We start from the raw sequence: 22,604 nt of genomic DNA, 5'->3' as shown, positions 1-22,604 counted from the left end.
GTTTACATTTCTTTGTAGGATGCAGAAAGATCTGTCTTTCCATCAACGCCCGTCATCACTATCAGCACATAACCGATGCATCATCCTAAGGGTGTGAATTATCGGGCATAATTTTGAGATCTGTCCCAATACTGCTAACATATTTTTAAGCAATTATCATTCCCAATACCAATAAGCTGGTCAATATATCGTGCATGCTTAAGGCATTTGTGTGGGTGTGTGTGCAGCCTTTATTACTTTATCAGTGCATTTCTCCAGGGCAGTCACTTTCTGCTTGAACAAGGTGCCCATGGTGCGACTCATCTTGGAACTACTCAGTTTGCTCACTGAATTTGTTCAGCAACAAATGATCTTTCACCTCATCACTGCAGGGAGGAACAGACGAAATACCGCTGACACAGACTGCCAGCCGGATGGACAAATATATGTATGTACACACCACTGACCCACTTACTTCATGAATTTCTCATTCAAAGTCAGGATGTCTTTTTTCAGATCAGTGTTCAACTGTCGGGGGGGGGGCATTCAGAGCATGTTAAAGGAAAAAGTGAGTTGTCAGAAGGACGGGGAGCAGTATTGATGAATCATAAAGAGCTGTGATGAGATGACTCTCACCTGGGGAAAATGGAGGCGATGGTACCCCTTCATGTTGTCTTGTAAAGACAAAATGCAAACATATACACCAATCAGCCAAAACATTAAAACCACCTGCCTAATATTGTGTAGGTGCCCCTCATGCTGCTAAAACAGCTCTGACCCGTCAAAGCGTGGACTCCACAAGACCTCTGAAGGTGTCCTCTGGTATCTGGCACCATGACGTTAGCAGCAAATCCTTTAAGTCCTTTAAGTTGTGAGGGGCCTCCATGGATCATACCTGTTTTTCCAGCACATCTCCCAGATGCTCCATCAGATTGAGATCTGGGGAATTTGGCGGTCAAGGCAACACGTTGAACTCTTTGTCATGTTCCTCAAATCATTCCTGAGCAATTTTTGCAGTGTGGCAGGGTGCATTATCCTGCTGGAAGAGGCCACTGCCATCAGGGAATACCGTTGCCATGAAGGGGTGTACCTGGTCTGCAACATTGTTTAGGTAGGCGGTACGTGTCAAAATAACATCCACATGAATGCCAGGACCCAAGGTTTCCCAGCAGAACATTGTCCAGAGCATCACACTGCCTCTGCCAGTTTGCTTTTCCCCCCACAGTGCATCCTGGTGCCATCTCTTCCCCAGGAAAACGATACACAAGCACCCGGCCATCCACATGATGTAAAAGAAATCGTGATTGATCAGACCAGGCCACCTTCTTCCACTGCTCCATGGTCCAGCTCTGACACTCATGAATCCAATGTAGGCACTTTCAGCGGTAGATGGGGGTCATCATGGGCACTCTGACCAGTATGCAGCTAAGCAATCCCATACGCAGCAAGCTGTGATGCACTGTGTGTTCTGACACCTGTCTATCATTGCCAACTTTTTCAGCAATTTGAGCTACAGCAGCGCTTCTGTGGGATTGAACCAGACAGGATAGCCTTCACTCCCCGTGCATTCATGAGCCTTGGGCGCCCAAGACCCTGTTGCTGGTTTACCGGTTGTCCTTCCTTGGACCACTTTTGGTAGGTACTGACATCTGCATACCGGAAACACCCCACAGGACCTGTCATTTTGGAGATGCTTTGACCCAGTCATCTAGCCATCACAGTTTGGCCCTTGTCAAATTTGCTCAAATCCTTACATCTGTCCATTTTTCCTGCTTCCAACACATCAACTTCAAGAACCGACTGTTCACTTGCTGCCTAATATACCCCACCCCTTGACAGGTGCCATTGTAACGACATAATGTTATTCACGCAAGTGTCAGTTGTTTTAATGTTTTGACTGATCGGTGTATGAAGTCAGTGCCATTTAATGAGACCTCAACAGTTTATCGTTATGAAGAGTCTGTGAAACTCCAGACTCCTTCTTTAACCTTCCTCCTAGCGCTTCCCCCCTCCATCATTTCCTCCCACCTTCCTTTGTTCCCCCATCTGCCGCCTCTTTTTCTTACCAGGGCTTGCATCATCGTCGCCATTAAATCAGCAACAATGTCCTGCGTGCAGAAATGTACTACACGTGTGGCCTTGCCCCATTCTCCAGCCTCTAGCTGGGTGTACTTGAAATTGACCAGCCATGACTGGTTGTTAGTCAAATCAGCCTCCCTCCTCTCACCAAATCCCAGCCAACCGCTCGGTTTTATTTGCTGTCCCTAGTCCACACGTACACAGGTATTTTTGAAAACATAGCTTTTTCTATGCGTTCTGGCCTTTAGTCCACGCGTAAACTGCGTTTTATGTCACTGAAAACTGACCTTGTGGAAAACTTATGCCAAGGTGAAGAGTTTCAGTGCTGACGTGTAGACGGGGAGTTGCTGGCTTGTTGTCGGCTTTTCTTTTCTTTTTTTCAGACTTCTGATTGGTCAACATGGCTTTGGGGTTAGGGTTATATCGCCACCTGCTGCTTTGGCATGCTCTCGACAGCGCATTCATTGTGTAGAGTAGCATATTGTGGCGAGCCGGCGTGGAAGAAGTAGTCGACAGGCAGAGATTTCTTTTTAATGGCATCTCCCGTGTCCCATACACCGCACAACCCCGGGAGTGCTCTTTTATTTACACACTAACCTGAACTACCTGAACTCTTTGTCTGCCCGTTCAATAGTTTTCTTATGTATTGTTATGTTTTTACTAATGCATTAATTGTTGTTTGTTTGCCTGCCCAGGGACTGCATATGCAAATTAGCTGCCGGCTAACCCTGGTGCAATTGTAAAATTGTGCGTTGCCCCTATCAAATAAACAATAAACTAAACTAAACTACAGCATAACAATATCCCCCGAACGTCACTGTGACGATTGGATGTTGTTACACGTTCTGCCCACTGGGTGGCGATAGCTGTTAGTACTTACCTGAGAGATCTAGGTAAAACTAGATAGGAGTAGATGAAAGACACACACCACCACCGCGCATGGCTATAACTGAAAGAGATGTTTAATAAATGAGTTAAGAGCGGAATAAAACAAGCCTCATCCTTCTAAACCCGAACATGACATGGTACCAGGAGTAAACTCTGCAAGACGACATGGATTTGAAACCACCGGAGAGTTTGAAACTAACGGGGAATGTCGATGAGAAGTGGCGCGCCTTCAAACAGCAGTTCAACCTGTGCGTCGCGGCCATGGGACTGGAGACGAAGCCGGACGCTAGGAAGGTAGCGGTGCTGCTAACAATAGCGGGGCCACAGGCCATAGAAGTATTTAACACGTTCGTGTTTGACAGCCCGGCTGATAGTGAAAAGTTGGATGTAGTGCTTGGTAAATTTGACGCCCACTTTTCTCCAAAGAAGAACGAGGGATATGTGTTTCGGTCTCGCACGCAGCATCAGCATGAGCCCTTTGATAGCTTTCTATCGGACTTGCGGCTAAAAGCGCAGTCGTGCAACTGCGCGACGCTGAAAGAACCCATGATCAGACACCAGATCGTTTTTGGCGTGGAGGACGAAAAGGTCAGAGAAAGGCTACTACGGGAAACGGAGCTGACGCTGGAGGCAGACATCAAGACCTGCCAGGCGACTGAGCCGTCCTACTGCGCACGTGGGCGACAGTGCAGCGGCGGTTGGTGCGGCGTCGCGTCAGAGGAGACGGCGCTCGCAGACCTCGCAGACCCGGCCTGCACAGCGGGCGGGGGACGTGATGGTCGACTGCAAGCGCTGCGGCTCGCTGCACAAGCCAAGACGGTGCCCAGCCTTTGGTAAGCATTGCTCAAATTGCCAAGGGATGAACCACTTTGCTGAACAGTGCTTCCCTTAAAGGAAAGGGGTGGAAAAAAATGTAAGACAAAAGAAACCCTCAAAGCTGGGATACAAGCTGCGCCTTCGGCAGCAGAAAATAAGGCAAAAGTCATTCTACGCCTTAACAGCCAAGCGTCTTCCTCCACTGTCCAGCAATGACACAGTCAGGATTGAGGATGCTGATGGATGAAAGACAACAGCGACGGTTCTGCAAGAGGTAGATCCACGATCGTTCACGGTGAGAACTGGGGACGGACAAATCCTCAGACGCAATCGTCGCAGTCTCCACCAGAGACCGTCGGTGAGCTCAGTGAAGCCCACAGTGAATCTCAGTCCATCGACACACCTCCTATGGACTGTAACACTGACACCAACACAAACACTGCAAGTGAACCTGGGGTGAGAAGGTCCACAAGAGAAACCAGAAAGCCTGATAGACTGAACTTATGAATAAAAGGAAATGCAATCAAATCAAAGAAAAAAGAAATGTGGGGAATTGTATATTGTCATTGTTGTTAGAATTGTAAATTGGACAATGCTGTTAATGCATATTGGTCAATGTTGTTAATGTGAAGAATTGCATATTGGTCAGTGTTGTTAATGTGTTCTTGCAGACCTTGGTGTTGGCCTAGATTTAAGTTTATGCAGGTTAATTCATATACTGCATATGTGCTTTGAGGTTATGTTAAATGAGAAATGGTTGCGATAACTGACACTAGTGATTTGATAGTTTTACCTCTGTTGCATTTTGCCTCAAAGAAAGGGGGACTTGACAATTGGATGTTGTTACACGTTCTGCCCACTAGGTGGCACTAGCTGTTAGTACTTACCTGAGATATCTAGGTGAACTACATTACATTAGTCATTTAGCCAACGCTTTAATCCAAAGCGACTTACAATAGGAGTAGATGAATAAGACACACTATGAATGCACATGGATGTAACTGAAAGAGCTGTTTAATAAATGAGTTAAGAGTGGAATAAAACAAGCCTCATCCTTCTAAACCCGAACACAACAGTCACAACTGGCGACATTAGTCTAAGTCACGGTCCTAAGGTCAGTCAGTAAGTAAACAGTCCTCTACTCAGTCCGAGTCAAACCCCCAAACAGCAATCCCAACATTAACCAAATATTGGAACACATAAATTATTAAATTAAATTGCGGCGCAATTATAGCAAAGCAAAAATGGAAATGCTGCAAGTAGTAGCATTAAATGATGCATTCAGAATCTTGCTCAAGCTTCCAAGATGGACAAGTGCAAGTCATATGTTTGTGACTTGTAATGTTCCCACTTTTCATGTTGTGTTGAGGAATTTTATGTACAAATTTATGTGTCAGTTAATTGATTCCAATAATTATAATGCTCTTAACTGAGCCTACACAAAGTGACACAAGGTACTCTGTTTGTCTAGGATATACTGAATGCATGAATAAAAGACAGACGTGTACCAAGTTCAGAACGTGTAATCTCTCGAAGCAAGTAACAACTCCCCTACATCCAGGGGTCATGCATCAAACAACAAACAAGTAGATTGCTGAGGGCATTGATCTAACTAGACCCTGCAACATCTTTTCCAAAGTAAACACCAACACATTACAGCATAGTGCAAGTACATAGTGCAACATGTCACAATATAACTCGTAAATAAAATAAATCTTTTCCTGTATCAAAACACTACAACAGTCTCTGTTAACTACTGTTTTCCGCATTCCTTCTGGGTCTCTTCCTTTTTTTTCTTTTTAAATGGCAACCATCATACACAGTCCATATTATAAGTTGAGCCTCTCAGGTGGCTTAGACAGCCGTCCGGCCCTTGTATATCTGTGCCCCTCTGAGGGCCCGGCTCCAACTGAACTGGGAGAAGCCCTTGGTGCGAGTCTGATGGGGCTTGGCTCGACCACAATGGGGGGAGCCTCTGCAGCACTATTCTCTGGAACATGTGTAGGCTCTGGCTCATTCTCTTCGCAGGCCCAAGTAAGAGTCGGCTCTGCCGCTCTGAGGTCAACCCTGTTGCGTCGATAACGTGAGCCATTGACATCCACAAGGTAAGACTTCAGTGCCACCTTGCAGAGGCAGGTCCTTACCTTCCAGAGACCATGCAGTGTTATTGTCGGGCAGGGGCTTCATTTGGACAGTTTCCCCTACCTCCAGCTCCGGCAGGTCCCGGGCGGACTGGTCATAGAAAAACTTGGAAAGCTGCTCCCTGTGACGCAGTTTCTCAGTGACCCCTACCATAACAACTGGTTCAAGGAGTTTGTTTGTCACTGGAACTGAGGTTTTCAGCTGACGAGCCATCATAAGGCACTGTGCCGAGCTGCTGTCCATGTTTTAGGTGGGAGTATTCTTCCAGTGTAGTATGGCCTTCCAAGGGTCATCACTATCAAGCATGGCCTTACACAGTAGATTCTTTGCAATCTTGATGGCTGACTCTGCCTTACTGTTTGCTTTCAGATGCCTTGGAGAGGAGGTCACATGCTTGAACTCCCATTCAGAGGCAAAACTTTTTTGGTTTTTTTTTCTTGCCCTTTTGTATCTGTTTAAGTCGGAGAGTACTGCTGGTGTCGTGTGTGGCTGCCGCTTCTCCCTCTTGTAGCCCCCCCCCCCCCATCCACCCCTGTATGTTTGGACTACGTTTATCTGTTGTCTTGTTTCAACCCATTTATTGTAAAGCGACTTTGAGTGTTAGAAAAGCACTATATAAGTTTAATTTATTATTATTATTATTATTCAGGGGCGGATCTACAGGGTGGCAAGGGGTGGCAGCTGCCACCTCTGGGACACAGTCTTGCCACCCCTGTTGCCACCCCATTTATAAATCAGATAATATGTTTTTAAAGTATATTTTATGTACATGCATGGTGAAGGTCAATGAGACCGATTTAGAACCCCCCTCCCCCTCACAGGCGCGGATCTACAGGGTGGCAAGGGGTGGCAGCTGCCACCTCTGGGACACAGTCTTGCCACCCCTTTGCCACCCCAGGAAAAAATCTCTAGATCCACCACTGTTATTATTATTATTAGAACGTGTAAACTGCGAAATTGTGGGCCGTTGTCTGGGATGACCTTGTCTGGGTGGCCATATTGTGTGAACTATGCCTTACAACGCTTAATGACTGTCTCTGCTAATATATAAATCCATGAACGCGAGTTCAACTACTTCTGACACCACGTTTGTCTAGGACATACTGAATGCATGAATAAATGACAGACATGTGTGCCAAGTTCAGAACGCGTAATCTCTCCAAGCAACTTAACGAGTCCCCTACATCCGGGCATTGATCTAACGAGACCCGGTAACGCGCTCCTCAGATTGTTTCTGGAAACATTGGAACAAATGTCTGTATGCTAGGTTTTAATCCCTGTGGACTCGTGAACTGCTGTTTTAGTTATATTTTCCTGTTGTTTTCCTGTTGTTGTATTTTTGTTGTTTTTTATATGGACCTATGTGTCTGAATAAAGCAAGCATTGATTGATTGATGTAACAATTTCAGCCCGAATTTAACAGTCCCATCAGCCCATGCGCTCCCCAACGCCTCCTTCGCCCGCTACAATATTGTAACGTGCATGGATAAGCGGACCCGTTAGCCGGGTCGGACCCTTTAGTCGAGCAGTTAGAGACGCGGAAGATGCGGGTTCGCGTCCCGGCTGCGGCGGTTCCTGTGGTTGCCCCCCGAATTCGCTACAGTATGGATTTTCATTTGGACGGGATTTTTTTTAACCGTGCTTCTGTGGACGGCTTTTTTTTAAGAACGAAGGAGGAAACTCCGTTTTCGAAAGTACCTGTGTACGTGTGGACTAGGTATCAGTTTGCGGTGTCCCAAATGCTGTTTCGTGAGACCTTTAAGTGAAAATGCACAGAGAAAAGACGCCTCCCACAGACACTTGGGAGGTCGTGTATTTTCCACAACATCTTAGCTGCTCCTGCTCTTTCCCCGGAAGATCCCGGATGTTACTTCCGGAGTCTGTTGGAGCCGAAATCGCCCATTTATTTAAATCTATGTAGCTATCTGCTACTGGATTTTTTTTTTGAGAAGGAGGCACAAACAAATGACCCACTCCCCAAATCAAAACTTTGTCTTTAAATTGAAAAATGAACTTAAAATACAAACAAAAACTGGCAAGCACAGCATATCTAAAAAAAAAGTGAGGAAAAAAAACAAAGTATGACAGATCCATAGACCAAAAACATAATTAAATAATTTTGTGATAAGACATTTTTTCATATTGAATGTAAGAACGTGTAAAAAGCAAAAAACTTATAACATTTTTTTTGCTGTTGAATCTAGTGACCTGCATTTTTATAAGTGAAATTTGCAAAGTCAAAATCATTACATTCACTCCATGTTGCGTGGACTACCCCCCCCTTCAGACTTTGACATAACGGCGATGCGTCTGACGCCGCTCTCCTAGTGGGCGGGGCTGTGAGGGTGACCAGTCACCGTCATGTATCCCTACGCTGGACGGCAGTTTAGCGCAGTTGTAAAACTTTCAGCTGTCCTATCAGCTGTCATAAATATTCGACAATCATGCCGAACACACCCGAGCAACGCACCCACCTGATTTTGGAAAACTACATCGGGGGAAAGTTCGTCTCCTGCCCGAGTCACATCGACTCGTATGATCCGTCCACCGGGGAGGTCTACTGCAAAGTGCCCGACAGTGGCAAGGATGAGGTGGGTCAGAGGATGGGACGCTGTACTCACGGAGGTTTTGGTTTGCTGCAGAAATGCTAAAGAAACAAAACTCTCTGGCGTTGTTTGGTTTTAATCGCGGTGTCTGATACGTGTATTTTGTATTTCCGGTTTATTTTGCTCAAGAAGTATTTTCGGTCCCACGTCAGCTCAGGGAAGGATTTTACAGTTTAACAAAGGCACCTTTGCTCTGTACAGAGTCAACAAGTTAGGTAATCATTAGTACCACTGGCCACACAAATCAATAGACCCAGGATTACTGCATGTGGTGAGGCAGAGGTGGCATTTTAAATATTATATAAATAATATAAACGTATGCAGTCTGAGCCTGTTCTCTTTTTTTACCCTTAACCCAAAACCTACAGTCGTCATAAAACAAAAATTCTGCCCAAACTCGTATTATTATTTTTTTCCATGGAAAACCTGAAAGGCAAGCAAGGGGGGGAAATGGCTCGGAGGGGCAGGGGCGTTAAAGCTGCTGTATATGCAATTTTGAAGCGGTGAGCACTGACCAAATTTCACAGAACACCTCCAAAAACCCCCCCAAAAAATCAAGCCCCCTCTCCTCCCTCCAAACCAGGTTGATGCGCGTACCCGAGTCGTAACAGGCAGTAATGCACGACCTCTGTCCAATATCCATATATTTTACCCATATGGTAAATATTTTACCATCTTGATATTTTACCATCAATGAAGATGGTAAAATATAACCTAAATATTACACCCACATTGTTCACAAAAAGGCACTTTTCCAACCAGCAGAGAGGGAGAGAGAGAGAAAGTATGTGTGTGTGTGTGTGTGTGTGTGTGGTGAATGGTATTGAGTTGGGGACGCTCCTTAGCAGTGATCGGTGGTTTTGATTAGTGATGGGTGTCTGCTTGTGAATCTGAACACAGCCCCAGAGAGACCAGAATATTTCCACAGTATATTCATTAGATGGTAGATAATGGGAATTTCACCAGATTTGACCAAACGGTGTGAAACGAAAGTTACCTTACGACAGCTGTAAGTCTAGCGGTGCATGTCAAACAAGCACAGAAACATTACAAGTTTACAACAGCACAATATAAACAGCAATATCATAACACTTTCACTCTTGTAAAACTACCAAATCTAATTTGAATCTCTGCAGGGCTGGATCAATAGATATCTAAGGAATTGAACGCCGGACACGTCTTGTGGCAGAAGTACGAAGGCTTATAGCATGCTAACCTTAGCCTATTTAGCTTGCTCAACAAAAAAAAATGTTCACTTTTCAGAATCATCTTGGCACTTGTCATAATAATTAAAAAATCACGTCAATCAAATATTTAGTATTAGAAACTGATTTTTTTAAGTTGATTTAGGTGTTTTTTTACTTGTCTTTCAGTAAAAAAAAGAATAAGAGTTTGTTTTGTTAAGCTTGTCAGGGCTTCTGTATGTCGTACATACAGACGGGAGACAAATTAAAGGACAAACCTGAATGCTTGACCCCTACAGTGAGGGGGTCCAGGGGCTCTTATGCTGTGGGGGGCATTTTTCCTGGCATGGTTTGGATCCACACCCCTAGAGGGGAGGGTCACTGCAAATCAATACAAAGTTATTCCGAGTGATCACCTTTATCCTGTGATGAGACATTTCTATCCTGATGGGAGTGGTCTCCTCCAGGATGACAATGCCCCCATCCACAGGGCATGAGGGGTCACTGAATGGTTTGACGAGGATGAAAATGATGTAAATTATATGCTGTGGCCTTCACAGTCACCACGTCTCAACCCAATTGAACACCTATGGGAGATTTTGGACCAACGTGTCAGACAGTGTTCGCCACCACCATTATCAAAACACCAAATGAGGGAATATCTTTTAGAAGAACGGTGTCCATCCCTCCAGTAGAGTTCAGAGACTTGTAGAATCTACGACAAGGAGCACTGAAGCTGTCTGGAGGCTCCTGGTGGACCAACACCTTACTAACACACTTTATGTTGGTTTTTACTTTCACTTGTAACCCGTCTGTATATGATCATTCTGTTTGACATTACCTTGAGCACATAAAGACCTCTACACAAATCCATTAAATCACACATTGTTTCAGGTGGATGCAGCAGTGTCGGCTGCCAAAGAGGCTTTCCCTGGCTGGTCCTCCCGCAGCCCGGAGCAGCGAGCTCAGGTCCTCAACAAGCTGGCCGACCTGATGGAGGCCAACCTGGAGGACTTCGCTCAGGCCGAGTCCAGAGACCAAGGTGCCTGCCCTTTACATCTGCTGGTTGTAGTACTGGTCAAATCAGTTTAACCTGTCCATTAGCTTAGTAATCATTAGTCAGCCACTATGTTTATGAGCTCAGAAGTCAGGGACATAAATATACTAGCAGCGAGTCACAATTGGACATTTGGTCTAGGATGTAGTTCACCAGGCATCATGGCTTACTTTAAAACGAGACCCTCAACGCATTGGTCTTATTTATACTTTTCAGTAAAAGGCCAACATGGAGTTGTCAACATGCAGTTAAAATATACCTGACTCTTGCACCTTGTAAACCTCATCAAACCTGACAGATTATGCGCGTGTTAGGACCGGTAGGCCTAGTAGGAGCAGAGGACCCTAAAGCAGACTCGGAAGGGTAGAGGATGACTTTGTTGATGTTTAATGAAATTAGAAGTCACTGTAGGTTGCATCACAAAACGTAAGCAGCAAAAACAAAGGCCAACGATGTAGTCCAGCAGAATAATAATAAAAAACAAAACAAAAACAGCGCAGGTACAGGCAGGGCTCCGGCAAAACCAGTAGTCAAAACAGGCAGAGATCGAGGCAAAAATCGGCAACGGTAACAAGGGACTTGACGGAACTCGCGTGGCAAAAGACAGATTTAAGGCGACGCACGAAATACTAAACAAGAAGCTTCACAATGACGAGACGTCTTGGCGAGATAATCCGGCATGGAGCGTTGATCGGTTTACAAACTGGCTGATTAGGTACATTTCATCAGGTGTGGGATATGTAATATGGGGTTGACTGAGGACCAAACCGGGGACAGGAACTTACGCGACAAAACATGTGAGAACTTCAAAATAAAACAGGAAGGATAACAGACAGTGATCAAGGTAATGGTTGACTGACAAACTATGGGAGACGGGCCTCATTCCATCAGTCGTTCGTACGTACAAATTTGTTCTTACACGCCCATGGAATTTTTTTCCCTTAAAATTGTCTGACAGACAGCACCAAAGCCTGGTGGTTCTTAGTAATTTCTCCCTCCCCTAACATCCGTTGTCTACCTCTTGCAACGAGCAGTCACCGACTGATCTCGGAGACAAAGTTCTGGGCTAAAAATTCCCATGGGTGTCCATCCATTCCGTTATCCAAGCCGCTTATCCGAATTGACTCTGCATAACTGTAGTCCACTGACTTCCGGTTTCTACTGAAGCGGTCATACCAGTTTCCTGTTTGTTAGCGCGCTATTGGCAACGGCATATTTTTCGCGACGCCTGCAAGATTTACCATGGATAAATGTCAACGACATGCACAGAGTTGTCGACAAACTTTCACCTGCACCTACCAGCAAATGGGTGAAAAGTTTGAAGTTGTACATACAAGTTACGTCTACGGACGGACGGATGTATGGAAATAGCATCTAAGATAAAATCACGTCTCCCCCCAGATACAATCAATTTGTCTTAATATTAGTGACTTTTGGACAGAGTTTACCAACCATCAGATTTGTCACTTGATCAATGACCAGTATTTGTCATTTTTTGCAATAATGTAGTTGCCCTACTTGTGCTTCAAACAGTTCAGTATCGGGCTGGCATTGGTAATGAAGAGCAATAACTTGTAAATATCGTTTCATGTTATCTTCAGATGAAAATCAGGGAAGTCATGAACATGGGTAATGAAGTCTATTGGTTGTTCCAAATGGTATTCCTCTGACAAAAGTGAATGTGTTTATTGGGTGTGTGTGTGTTTTTGTTGTCTTGATAGTTAATCACTTTATAAAACCTTGCTTTCGAAATTAAGTATTGTTATTGGAGTAGCAATTGCATAATAAAACCCTCTATTTGTGGTTATTGCTCGTTTCTGTCTAATGTTTCAGGGAAGACGTTAACGTTTGCCCGGACCGTAGACATTCCCAGAGCTGTATACAACTTCCGCTTCTTTGCATCATCGGTGGTCCACCACACCACTGACTGCAGCCAGATGGACCACATGGGCTGTGTCAACTACACCATCCGCTGCCCGGTGGGAGTGGGTAAGACGTGTGTGTGTGTGAGTCATTATTGTCAAACAGTAACAAAGAGCATTTGTGACAGTATTTGTAACCCTCTCTATAAAAGAGTATAAGGCAAGAGTTCGCATTCATGTGTGAAGGCATGAGCATGTAAGTGTGTGTAGGGACACATGTGGACATGTGTGTGTGTGTGTGTGTAGGTACATGTGCAGATAGTGTCCCTCAAATTGACATTCTATCTGTACGAAAGGGTTGAATGAATGTTCTCTTTCTCATCTTATAGTCAATGTTCCATCTTCAAGGAACATATGGAATGGTTCATATTTGCATTTGATAATTGCATAAATATTTGCTTATTACCTCTGTATTGAAGCTGACTGATTAAGTCCTTTAGTCATTTCATAACTGATAAATTAAAAGGGTTTGTGTGTGTGCGTGTACCAGGTTTTTCACCTACCTTGTGGGGACATGTTATGGGTCTCCATGAGGAAAAGGGTCTATTTTAGGGCCAGGACTTGGGTTTGGGGTTAAGGTTAGGATTAGGTTAAGGTTAGGGTAAGGGTTAAGGTTAGACATGTAGTTATGATGGTTAAGGTTAGAGTTAAGGGTGAGGGAATGAATGTAGTCAATGAGGGGTCCCCACAAGTATAGGGAGACGTGTGTGTGTGTGTGTGTGTGTGTGTGTGTGTGTGTGTGTGTGTGTGTGTGTGTGTGTGTGTGTGTGTGTGTGTGTGTGTGTGTGTGTGAGTCCCCACAATCCCCATGAGAATGTGAATACTAAAGATGAAATGAAAAATGGTTTTCACTCAAACAACTTAAATAATGATGTGGCTTCATAACTTTATTCTTTATTTACATTGCTTACCTAGACAGCTGTAGGCTGTTTATAGATGCAAACCCAACTCGGAAAAAGTTGGGACAGTATGGAAAATGCAAAAAAAACAAAAAACAAAAAACAAAAACCGTGATTTCTAAATTTTGAGTTGTATTTCACTGCAGACAGTATGAACACAAGATGTCGAGTTTGGGCAGAATTTTTGTTTTATGACGACTGTAGGTTTTGGGTTAAGGGTAAAAAAAGAGAACAGGCTCAGACTGCATACGTTTATATCATTTATATAATATTTAAAATGCCACCTCTGCCTCACCACATGCAGTAATCCTTCATGTTTTGTCTGGTCGACATAACTTCATTTGTAAATATACATCCATTCCTGTCATTCAGGCCTGCAACACATTCCAAAGAAAGTTGGGACAGGGCAATTTAGGGTTACTAATGAGGTAAAACAATTAAATAATGATGTGATTTGAAACGGGTGACTGTAATCATGATTTCAGGCAAAAGCAGGATCCAGGAACAGCCTAGTCCTTTAGGGGCAAAGATGGGCCAAGGATCGCCAGTTCGCCAACAAATGCACGAGAAAATTATTGAAATGTTTAAAGAACAATGTTCCTCAAAGAAAGATAGGAAGGGATTTGGATAGTTCCCCCTCTATGGCGCATAACATAATTACAAGGTTCAAGGAATCTGGAGGAATGTCAGTGCGTAAAGGCCAAGGGCCCAAGCCTAAATTGAATAAGCGTGCTATCTGATCCCTCAGACGACACTGCATCAAGAGCCATTATTCATCTATGAGCGATATAGCCACATGGGCTCAGGATTACTTTGGCAAACCTTTGCCAAGCACGATAATACATAGCTACATTCACAAATGCCAGTTCCAACTTTACTGTGCCAAAAGGAAGCCTTATGTTAACCGTGTCCAGAAGCGTTGTTGACTTCACTGGGCTCGGAGGCATCTGGGATGGACCATCACACAGTAGCAAGTTGTACTGTGATCAGACGAATCAGTATTTCAGGTCTTTTCTGGAAGAAATGGACACCGTGTGCTCTGGACCAAAGAAGAAAAGGACCATCTGGGCTTCCATCAATCCATTCATTATCCAAGCCGCTTATCCTAATTAGGAGCCTATCGCAGCAGTCATTGGGCAGCAGGCGGGGAGACGGCCTGGACTGGCCGCCAGTCCATCACAGGGCCACCACAAACACACACACACACACACACACACACACCTAGGGACAATTTAGTATGGCTGATTCACCTGACCTACATGTCTTTGGACTGTGGGAGGAAACTGGAGCACCCGGAGGAAACCCACGCAGACACGGGGGAGAACATGCAAACTCCACACAGAGGATGACCCCCAAGGTTGGACCAATCTGGAGTTCGAACCCAGGACCTTCTTGCTGTGAGGTGATTGTGCTGACCACTGCGCCACCGTGCCGCCTCCAATAGAGAATGAGTGGCACATTTCAAAATGTAAAATGTGAAAAAGAAGACCCTGTACTGTTGCACACCTTAAGACTCGTTTGCAGGAAGAATGGGACAAAATGACACCTGAAACGCTTCATCACTTGGTGTCTTCAGTCCCTAAACGTCTTTCAAGTGTTGTGAAAAGGAATGGCAACATTACAAAGTGGTAAATGCTTTACTGTCCCAACCTTTTTTTGAAATATGTTGCAAGAATCAAAATTGAAATGTGTTTATTTTGAAAAAGAAATAAAATTCACAAGGTAAAACATCAAATAATGTGCTGTTGTGTTGTTTTCAATGTAATACGGGTCAAAGATAATTTACACATCAGTTTTCAGTTTTGATTTTAATATGACATACCGTCCCAACTTTTTCTGATTAGGGTTTGTATAGCATGACCTTAAAGATCATATTTACACTGGCTAAATTATTAAATGTCCTTAAAAACCACTTCAGCTGACACCCCGATGAAGGCATCAGCCGCCACACGTGCGTTGTAATTTTTAGCCTTTCTCCTGTGCCATCAAAATAAAGGATTTTTCAATACAACGTATTGGAGAGTACTGCTCTGAGTTTCAGGAAATGTAATTAAATCTGTGTTGTGTATGTGTTTAACCCTACGAAGCAATCAGAAAGTACATATATCACTTGGAATACATAAAATCAGAAAATGTTCACTTTATTTGAAAGAAAACAATATAATGTAATTTATGTCTCTTATCCCACCACTGCTCTAGAAGCCATTACCTTCACAGCTTTGCTGTATTTTGAATTATAGTTACCATATGCTGTGTGGTTGTGTGTGTGAGAGAGAGGGAGAGACAGAGAGAGAGAGGGAAAGCTTGATTGAAGCCTGTAATGCTTTGGTAGCATAGCCTTCACTTTTTATTACTGCCACCATTTGGGTGGAGGTCAGTTACTCTGTTAAAAGGTCAAGGGACTATTAACTCTCTCTCTCTTTTTCCCTCTGAACCACCCCTCTGTAATTGTTTCTGTTGCGGGTGCTCTATGGTCTGAATGCATCCATTGTGTGTGTGTGTGTGTGTGTGTGTGTGTGTGTGTGTGTGTGTGTAGCTGGCCTAATCAGCCCCTGGAATCTCCCCCTCTACTTGCTAACCTGGAAGATCGCCCCTGCCGTTGCCGCGGGCAACACAGTGGTAGCCAAACCCAGCGAGATGACATCCGTCACTGCCTGGATGATGTGCAAGTTGATGCACGAGGCCGGTATGACCACAGTTCCCACAGTGCAATGCAACCCACCAATGTTCGAGGTGATGGTGGAGAGGCTGGTTCAGTGTGAACCACAGCACATGTTTAGCAGCATGTTTGTCCATTGTTTAGCAGTAAAAGAGGTTAAATAATTTTCTAAGTTACACTTTATATATATAATACATGTAACATACTGTACAAAACATTATGAATACTGGTCTGTGATGACATATGACTTAAAACACACACATGAACCCCACTGACGTAACGGCTCATTCTTACTGTTCTTACTCCTACACCCAGGTGTTCCTCCGGGGGTAATTAACATCGTATTTGGCACTGGACCGAGAGCAGGCGATGCCCTGGTAGGCCATCCTGATGTCCCGTTGGTCTCCTTCACGGGATCCACTGCGACGGCCCAGCGCATCACGGAGCGGAGCGCCCCCTACTGCAAGAAGCTGTCGTTGGAGCTGGGTGGTAAAAACCCTGCGGTGGTTTTTGCCGACGCGGACCTGGAGCAATGTATCGCCACCACCGTGCGCTCCAGTTTCTCCAACCAAGTCAGTACGGGATCACCGCTAAACTGGTCGTAATCTTTTCATCTGTGGAAACGTCATTTCAAAGCGAGGATTGTCAGTATGCTCATTGTGAATGGTGTTCGTGCAGTTGAATGATTTGTCCACACGAGGGCGATCATAGTTCATACTTGCATGCCGTGCGACACGCGATCCAATCCTTTTACTTAACAGATGCTGTTGTGTCGTGTTGGGTCGAAATGAAACCTGCATATGGTTGAACACTACTAGACTATACTTCCTTGTTGACACGCTTTCATGTTCCTCTTTGCTTGCAGGGAGAAATTTGCCTGTGTACCAGCAGGATTTATGTAGAGAGGAGTATTTACCCCGAGTTCCTAGAAAGGTTTGTGGCCGCAGCCAGGAAGTGGAAGACAGGGTCGCCCTCTGACCCCGGCAACAACAACGGTGCACTCATCAGCAAAGAACACCTGGAGAAGGTGCTTACACACCACCAATTAAGCAATCTGAAATGAAAATGTTCATTCATGAGCACATCAGATTGACTTGACAGTTTTCTGATTCACCATCCAAAGTCATGCAATAACAAGACCGGTGTCTAAATTTGACTTTTAATTTTTTACAAAAATGTTTTATACTACCAAAACTATTCTACTATGACTACTACTACAACTAATGATGATGATAATAATAATAATAATAACAATAGTAAACTTTATTTGGACAGCACACCTTCTTACCTAAAATGCAGTTCCAAGTTCCTTACAATTAAGCACTAAAGTTCAAACAATTACAACAGAAAGGATAAACTACATAAAAGAAATAGAAATAAAATGAGTTATCATAATGGTGTGCAGCTAATGATAAAACAATGTTAAAACAGTAATATGAGAGAAAATGTTTGCAGGACGAGATAAAATAAGGGATGGTAAAATGTAAATATAAATTAGTGCTGCTACATGTGGACTAGATTTAAAAATATGTTTTTTAGAAACATCTGCTGATCTCACCTCTGTAATGACTGAATGTAAAAGTGTGTGCTAAACATGTAAAGGCAGCTTCCCCCGATTTTCACATCATTTGCCTGGGTATGTAAAGCCAGCTGTAGATGACCTGAGGGCTTGTGAAGGGACATAAAAAGGTGTTTAAACCATTAAGTACACAAGCAGAAGGGCTTTAAAATCAGTTGTAAAACAAACAAAGACCCAAGGTAAATCGGGTTAATCAGGTGTAATGTGATCTGTCATCTTTGTCTCTGGTAAAATCCCGGCAGCAGCATTGTGGATGGTCCGAAGTCGACTGCTGTTTTGGAAATTGTAAAGAGCAGAGAGCATTGCTGTAGTCGAGGCGGCTGGACTTTTCTTTGGGAGTATCGCTGTAAAAATGTCCCCGTTCATCTCCTTTGCCGAGTTTAAAATCTGTCACTTTCTCTCTCCCTAGGTGCGTAGCTTTGTCAAACTGGCCAGGTCAGAGGGTGGCACTGTCCACTGTGGTGAGGGGATCGACCGGCTGGACCTCCCCGAGCGCAACGCCTCGGGCTACTTCATGGCTGCCACGGTCATCTCAGGCATACCCGACAGCTCTCGCGTCATGCAGGAGGAGATCTTCGGCCCGGTCACCTGCATCCGCCCCTTTGACACCGAGGACGAAGCCGTTTCCAGGGCCAACAGTGTGCGTTATGGTCTGGCGGCCACCGTGTGGTCCCGGGACGTGGGGAAAGTCCACAGGGTTGCCAAGCGGCTACAGGCAGGTTTGGTGTGGACCAACTGCTGGCTGGTGAGAGATCTGAATCTGCCGTTCGGAGGGATGAAGAGCTCAGGGGTGGGCCGGGAAGGAGGGAAGGATTCCTACCACTTCTTTACAGAGGTTAAGACCATCACCATCAAATATTGAGGCAGGTGAGGAAGAAGGAAGAGGAGTCTGTTGTTATTGGCAGCCAGGTTTAAAAGGAAAAGAGGGCAAAGTGGAGGAAGAGAGCAGGAAGAAGGGATGAGCTTTGGACTTTACTTGGCATGCTCCAGAGGATCACATGTCCCAACAGTCAAGTGTATTTTTTTCCCCCTTCAACTCTTTCATGGAAGAAAGCAACAGAACTTAATTAACTCAGATGAGAGGTAGACGAGTACACAGAGGTACAACTGCAGCCGACTAACATTTATTTTAGATCAGTAAAAACTGTGAAACATACAAACAGCAGCATGATGAATAAAGCTGAAAATGTTTCAACTTTGCCCGAAGCAAACGAGCACAAAGGGAGTGGATTTATCTTTTGATTCGTAGTCTCACCGAAAATTCGCATATCGAATATTCAATCTTTGTTTCATCAGCTCAAAATCCGCAGGCTGCATTGGCGTTTGATTTATTCTTTTGAGATGTTTATGCATGAAGCAATCAATCTCAATCTCAGCTCCGAGTCACTGCAACTCCGAGTCGTCTTTCAATAAATGCTCTTCGCACATCCACCATCTGCCGTTTGGTGAGTTTGTTCTGTCCTTGGGGACTTTGAACTCCTTGCTATGTCAGCGGCATCCGCAGAAAGCAATGGCATCTGTTGATAGCATCTTTGTCCCTACAGACAGCGGATGAAACAAGTGCGTTGCATTTCTTCTCTAGACTACAGACTTTGAACTCTTGTTTGTTCCCAGAAAAACATACCGTCGGGAATGTAAAGCAGACAACATTTTTTTTAATCAGTGCACATTCAACGCCTGATGTGTCATGACTGTCAGGTCTTGCGGGTCAACGTCCACTGCGTTATAGAGTTGCTGCTGCACGCGAACGCTTCCTGCTTATCCCGTTATCTCCCTGACTTGCTACACTGAAACTGGAAAGTTGGAAGATGACGTTGTCTTGGCACACTTAGATTTCAAACAGCCGGCGGTCCCCTGTGGTGAATAGACGGTGTGTTTAGAGGGGGGGGGGGAATCAAAGAAGTAAGGAAGAATAACAGCTGGCTTTAATGAACTTAATGACTGTCTAACCGGAACCACTGAATACTGACAAGCGCTCCGAGCAAATCTCACGGGACGTTTCTCTAAATTCAGTTAGAAAAAAGACATGGCGTGATGAATCATGTAAGCCTGGGGTTGTACACCGGCAGGATAGTGGTCAAGATATGCATTCATAGCTTTACTCCAATGATACTATATCCACTGCAATGTGCCTGTCACAAAAAGTGAAACAGACTTTGTATGTTTGACAAAAACATCAAAAGATTGAGGTAAGTACGGATACGGGTAGCATAGCGGTCTATTCTATTGCCTACCAACACGGGGATTGCTAGTTCGAGTCCCAATGTTACCTCCGGCTTGGTCAGGCATCCCTACAGACAGGCTGTGTCTGTGGGTCGGAAGCCAGATGTGGGTATGTGTCCTGGTCGCTGCACTAGCGCCTCCTCTGGTTGGTCGGGGCGCTTGTTCGGGAAGGGGGGGGGGTGGTGGGAATAGTGTGACCCTCCCATGTGCTACATCCCCCTGGTGAAACTCCTCACTGTCAGGTTAAAAGAGGCGGCTGGCGACTCCACATGTATTGGAGGAGGCATGTGGTAGTCTGCAGCCCTCCCCGGATCGGCAGAGGGGGTGGAGCAGCGACCGGGACGGCTTGGAAGAGTTGGGGTAATTGGCCAAGTACAACTGGAGAGAAAAAGGGGGGGGGGGAAGGGAAAAAGATCAAGGTACTTCCTAAAGGATTGTGGGTAATTTTAAATCTTTACTGATGTATTACAATAAATAATAAGAAAATAATACTAATAATAAGGCAAGACAGATTGACAAACTGCTAGTAATATGTTTTTTTTTTCTATTTTTCAGGATCAGTGTAACTATAATGAGTCAGAACTCATGCAGCATTCCTCCTAAATCGTATCGTAGTATTCCTCTCGCAGTACTGAAACTCCCTCTCCCTGCTGAACATTTCTCCCCTCCTTTCCAATCAAGTGATCATGAGTTAACGCAGTGTGTGATTAGACTCAAATGAAAGACATATCAGACATGTTGAGTTTGTGTGGGTGTGTGTGTGTGCGCGCGTGTGTGCGCATGACAGTGTAGTGTTCAGTCGCATGCATGCAGGCTGTGCTGCTTGATTGAAAGTGGGTGCATGTGGGGAGCACCCTACTCAGAGAATGGGCAATACGGTGTGTGTTCAGTCACGTCTCCCCTGGTGAGGTGTATGTGATATTTACCACACAGCCCATTTGTGCGTGGCTCCCTCTCTGCACGTCCAGCCACTGCCGCCTCTATATGCGTCCCACCCTCTTTGTTTTGGCTAGCGGAGGGGGTATTGTGCTATGCCACCCTGTGTTACTGAACTCTCCCTCACTCACACACACACACACACACACACACACACACACACACACACACACACACACACACACACACATTGGAAAGCCTCTCCGGAGGATAGCGTGTGATGAAATGGATGCCACCCAAAACTCGGGTTACAAGGTCTGAAACGTGTCCTGTCACACTGTAACACACACACACACGTATTCTTAAATGACAGATTGGGAACAAAGCAAGTCAGCAATTTCTCCTTCTCCTCAACTTCCTTGTACACATTCTCCATTTATCTTTTATCTCGTTTTTTTGTGAATATCTCGTTCAGAGAGGAAGAAGGCTCAGCAAAGCCAGGTCTCGAACCCCACCACACAGTATGTGACTGTGGGGCAACGGCCAGTGGCACCGGCCAAGCTAAGCATATAACTTTAACCTTGCTTATCGGGCACAGCCTACGAGAATAATAAAAATATGTCCCCCCGCACGGTGAGGATACTGGGGTATCTCACCTCGTAGTATCCATGAAGGCTCTGATTTCGCTGGACTGCAGGGGATGTGATAGGCCTCCTACAGACTTCTCAGCGGTGTGTATATGAAGGGTAGTTTTATGGTCACAGGGGCTTTGTTTTCAGCCAAAAATGAAAAGTATTGAGCACAATGTTATCTTTTTGTGTTAAAATAAAAAAATATAGGTAATTGTGTGTGTCAGAGAGAGAAAAACAGCTCAAGCTAAACAAGAACATTGACCCAATCCTGATTTGACCTGTATACATCATCTTTCCTAACAGCTCAGATTCCATAATCTGTGAGGTTGGCTCATGTCGTGTCCCACTTCTTGAATTGTCAGTGTTTATCATCAACATTTCAGACGAAAATCAATATCCTAGTATAGGTAAGCATTTTCTCATAAGAAAACAGAACAGCGGAGACGAGGGGGGAAACCACTGATGATTAGTAGGTCGTCCTTTACAAGGTCACTATTGACCATTACTCACCCTGTATTTGATCCAGTTACTGCTGTCATTCAGGTTTAGTCAGCATTGTCCTAGTGCATTTATTCTGCTCATTTTCCTCCACCGAATTTAATGCTTTACAAACAGGGGGCTAGCTGTTTCTCACCCGCCCCCTTCACTTTCTTACTCTATTCTTTTCTCTTTCCCTTGCCCCCACCACCAGTTACCCTCTCTTCAGTCTTTGCATGGGAGTTTGGTTGAGAGAATTTTCCCGTCCTTCTTTCCTAGTGTATTGGGTCTTGTGTAAGATAAGCCCCAAGATAAAGCGTAGTCCTGTGAAAATACCCAGTTTAAGCAGGTTAAACAAACACAAGACTAAAGACAAACCAAAACTCCAGCTGTGTGTGTGTGTGTATGACTAGATACAGTTGTCAACCTCTAGGGGCCACTGTGGCTGTGTAACTAAGCACTCTACTGACTGTTGCATTTTTTTTTAGTGTAGAGCAAGAACATTAACGTATGTACCCCATCAGATGCACCTATCACCCGCTGTGATCCACATGTACCCACATTATTATAAACCACCTATGCTGTG

At 44.6% G+C, this 22,604-nt stretch overlaps 1 protein-coding gene across 1 annotated transcript; it reads left to right on the top strand.

The window, feature by feature from the left end:
- Positions 1-8,289: 8,289 nt before the first annotated feature.
- aldh8a1 (aldehyde dehydrogenase 8 family, member A1) lies at positions 8,290-19,261 on the top strand. Its single transcript, XM_056294871.1, has 7 exons — positions 8,290-8,495; positions 10,589-10,736; positions 12,585-12,740; positions 16,109-16,258; positions 16,547-16,803; positions 17,097-17,258; positions 18,220-19,261. Exons 1-7 carry the CDS (start codon positions 8,349-8,351, stop codon positions 18,670-18,672), a joined length of 1,473 nt encoding a protein of 490 aa, XP_056150846.1. The 5' UTR covers positions 8,290-8,348; the 3' UTR covers positions 18,673-19,261.
- Positions 19,262-22,604: the final 3,343 nt, after the last annotated feature.

This window comes from Lampris incognitus, chromosome 15, assembly GCF_029633865.1.
Source record: "Lampris incognitus isolate fLamInc1 chromosome 15, fLamInc1.hap2, whole genome shotgun sequence".
NCBI lineage: Eukaryota > Metazoa > Chordata > Actinopteri > Lampriformes > Lampridae > Lampris > Lampris incognitus.
Note: the sequence above shows the minus strand (reverse complement) of the source record. Positions and strands in the feature narration are given on the sequence as shown.

What these genes read in the sequence shown, in the direction of transcription:
- aldh8a1 (XM_056294871.1), top strand. Translation starts at nt 8,349, where the DNA reads ATGCCGAACACACCCGAGCAACGCACCCACCTGATTTTGGAAAACTAC. An exon ending in CCGACAGTGGCAAGGATGAG is followed by an intron (nt 8,496 to 10,588) that starts GTGGGTCAGAGG and finishes ACATTGTTTCAG; the next exon opens with GTGGATGCAGCAGTGTCGGC. An exon ending in GGCCGAGTCCAGAGACCAAG is followed by an intron (nt 10,737 to 12,584) that starts GTGCCTGCCCTT and finishes CTAATGTTTCAG; the next exon opens with GGAAGACGTTAACGTTTGCC.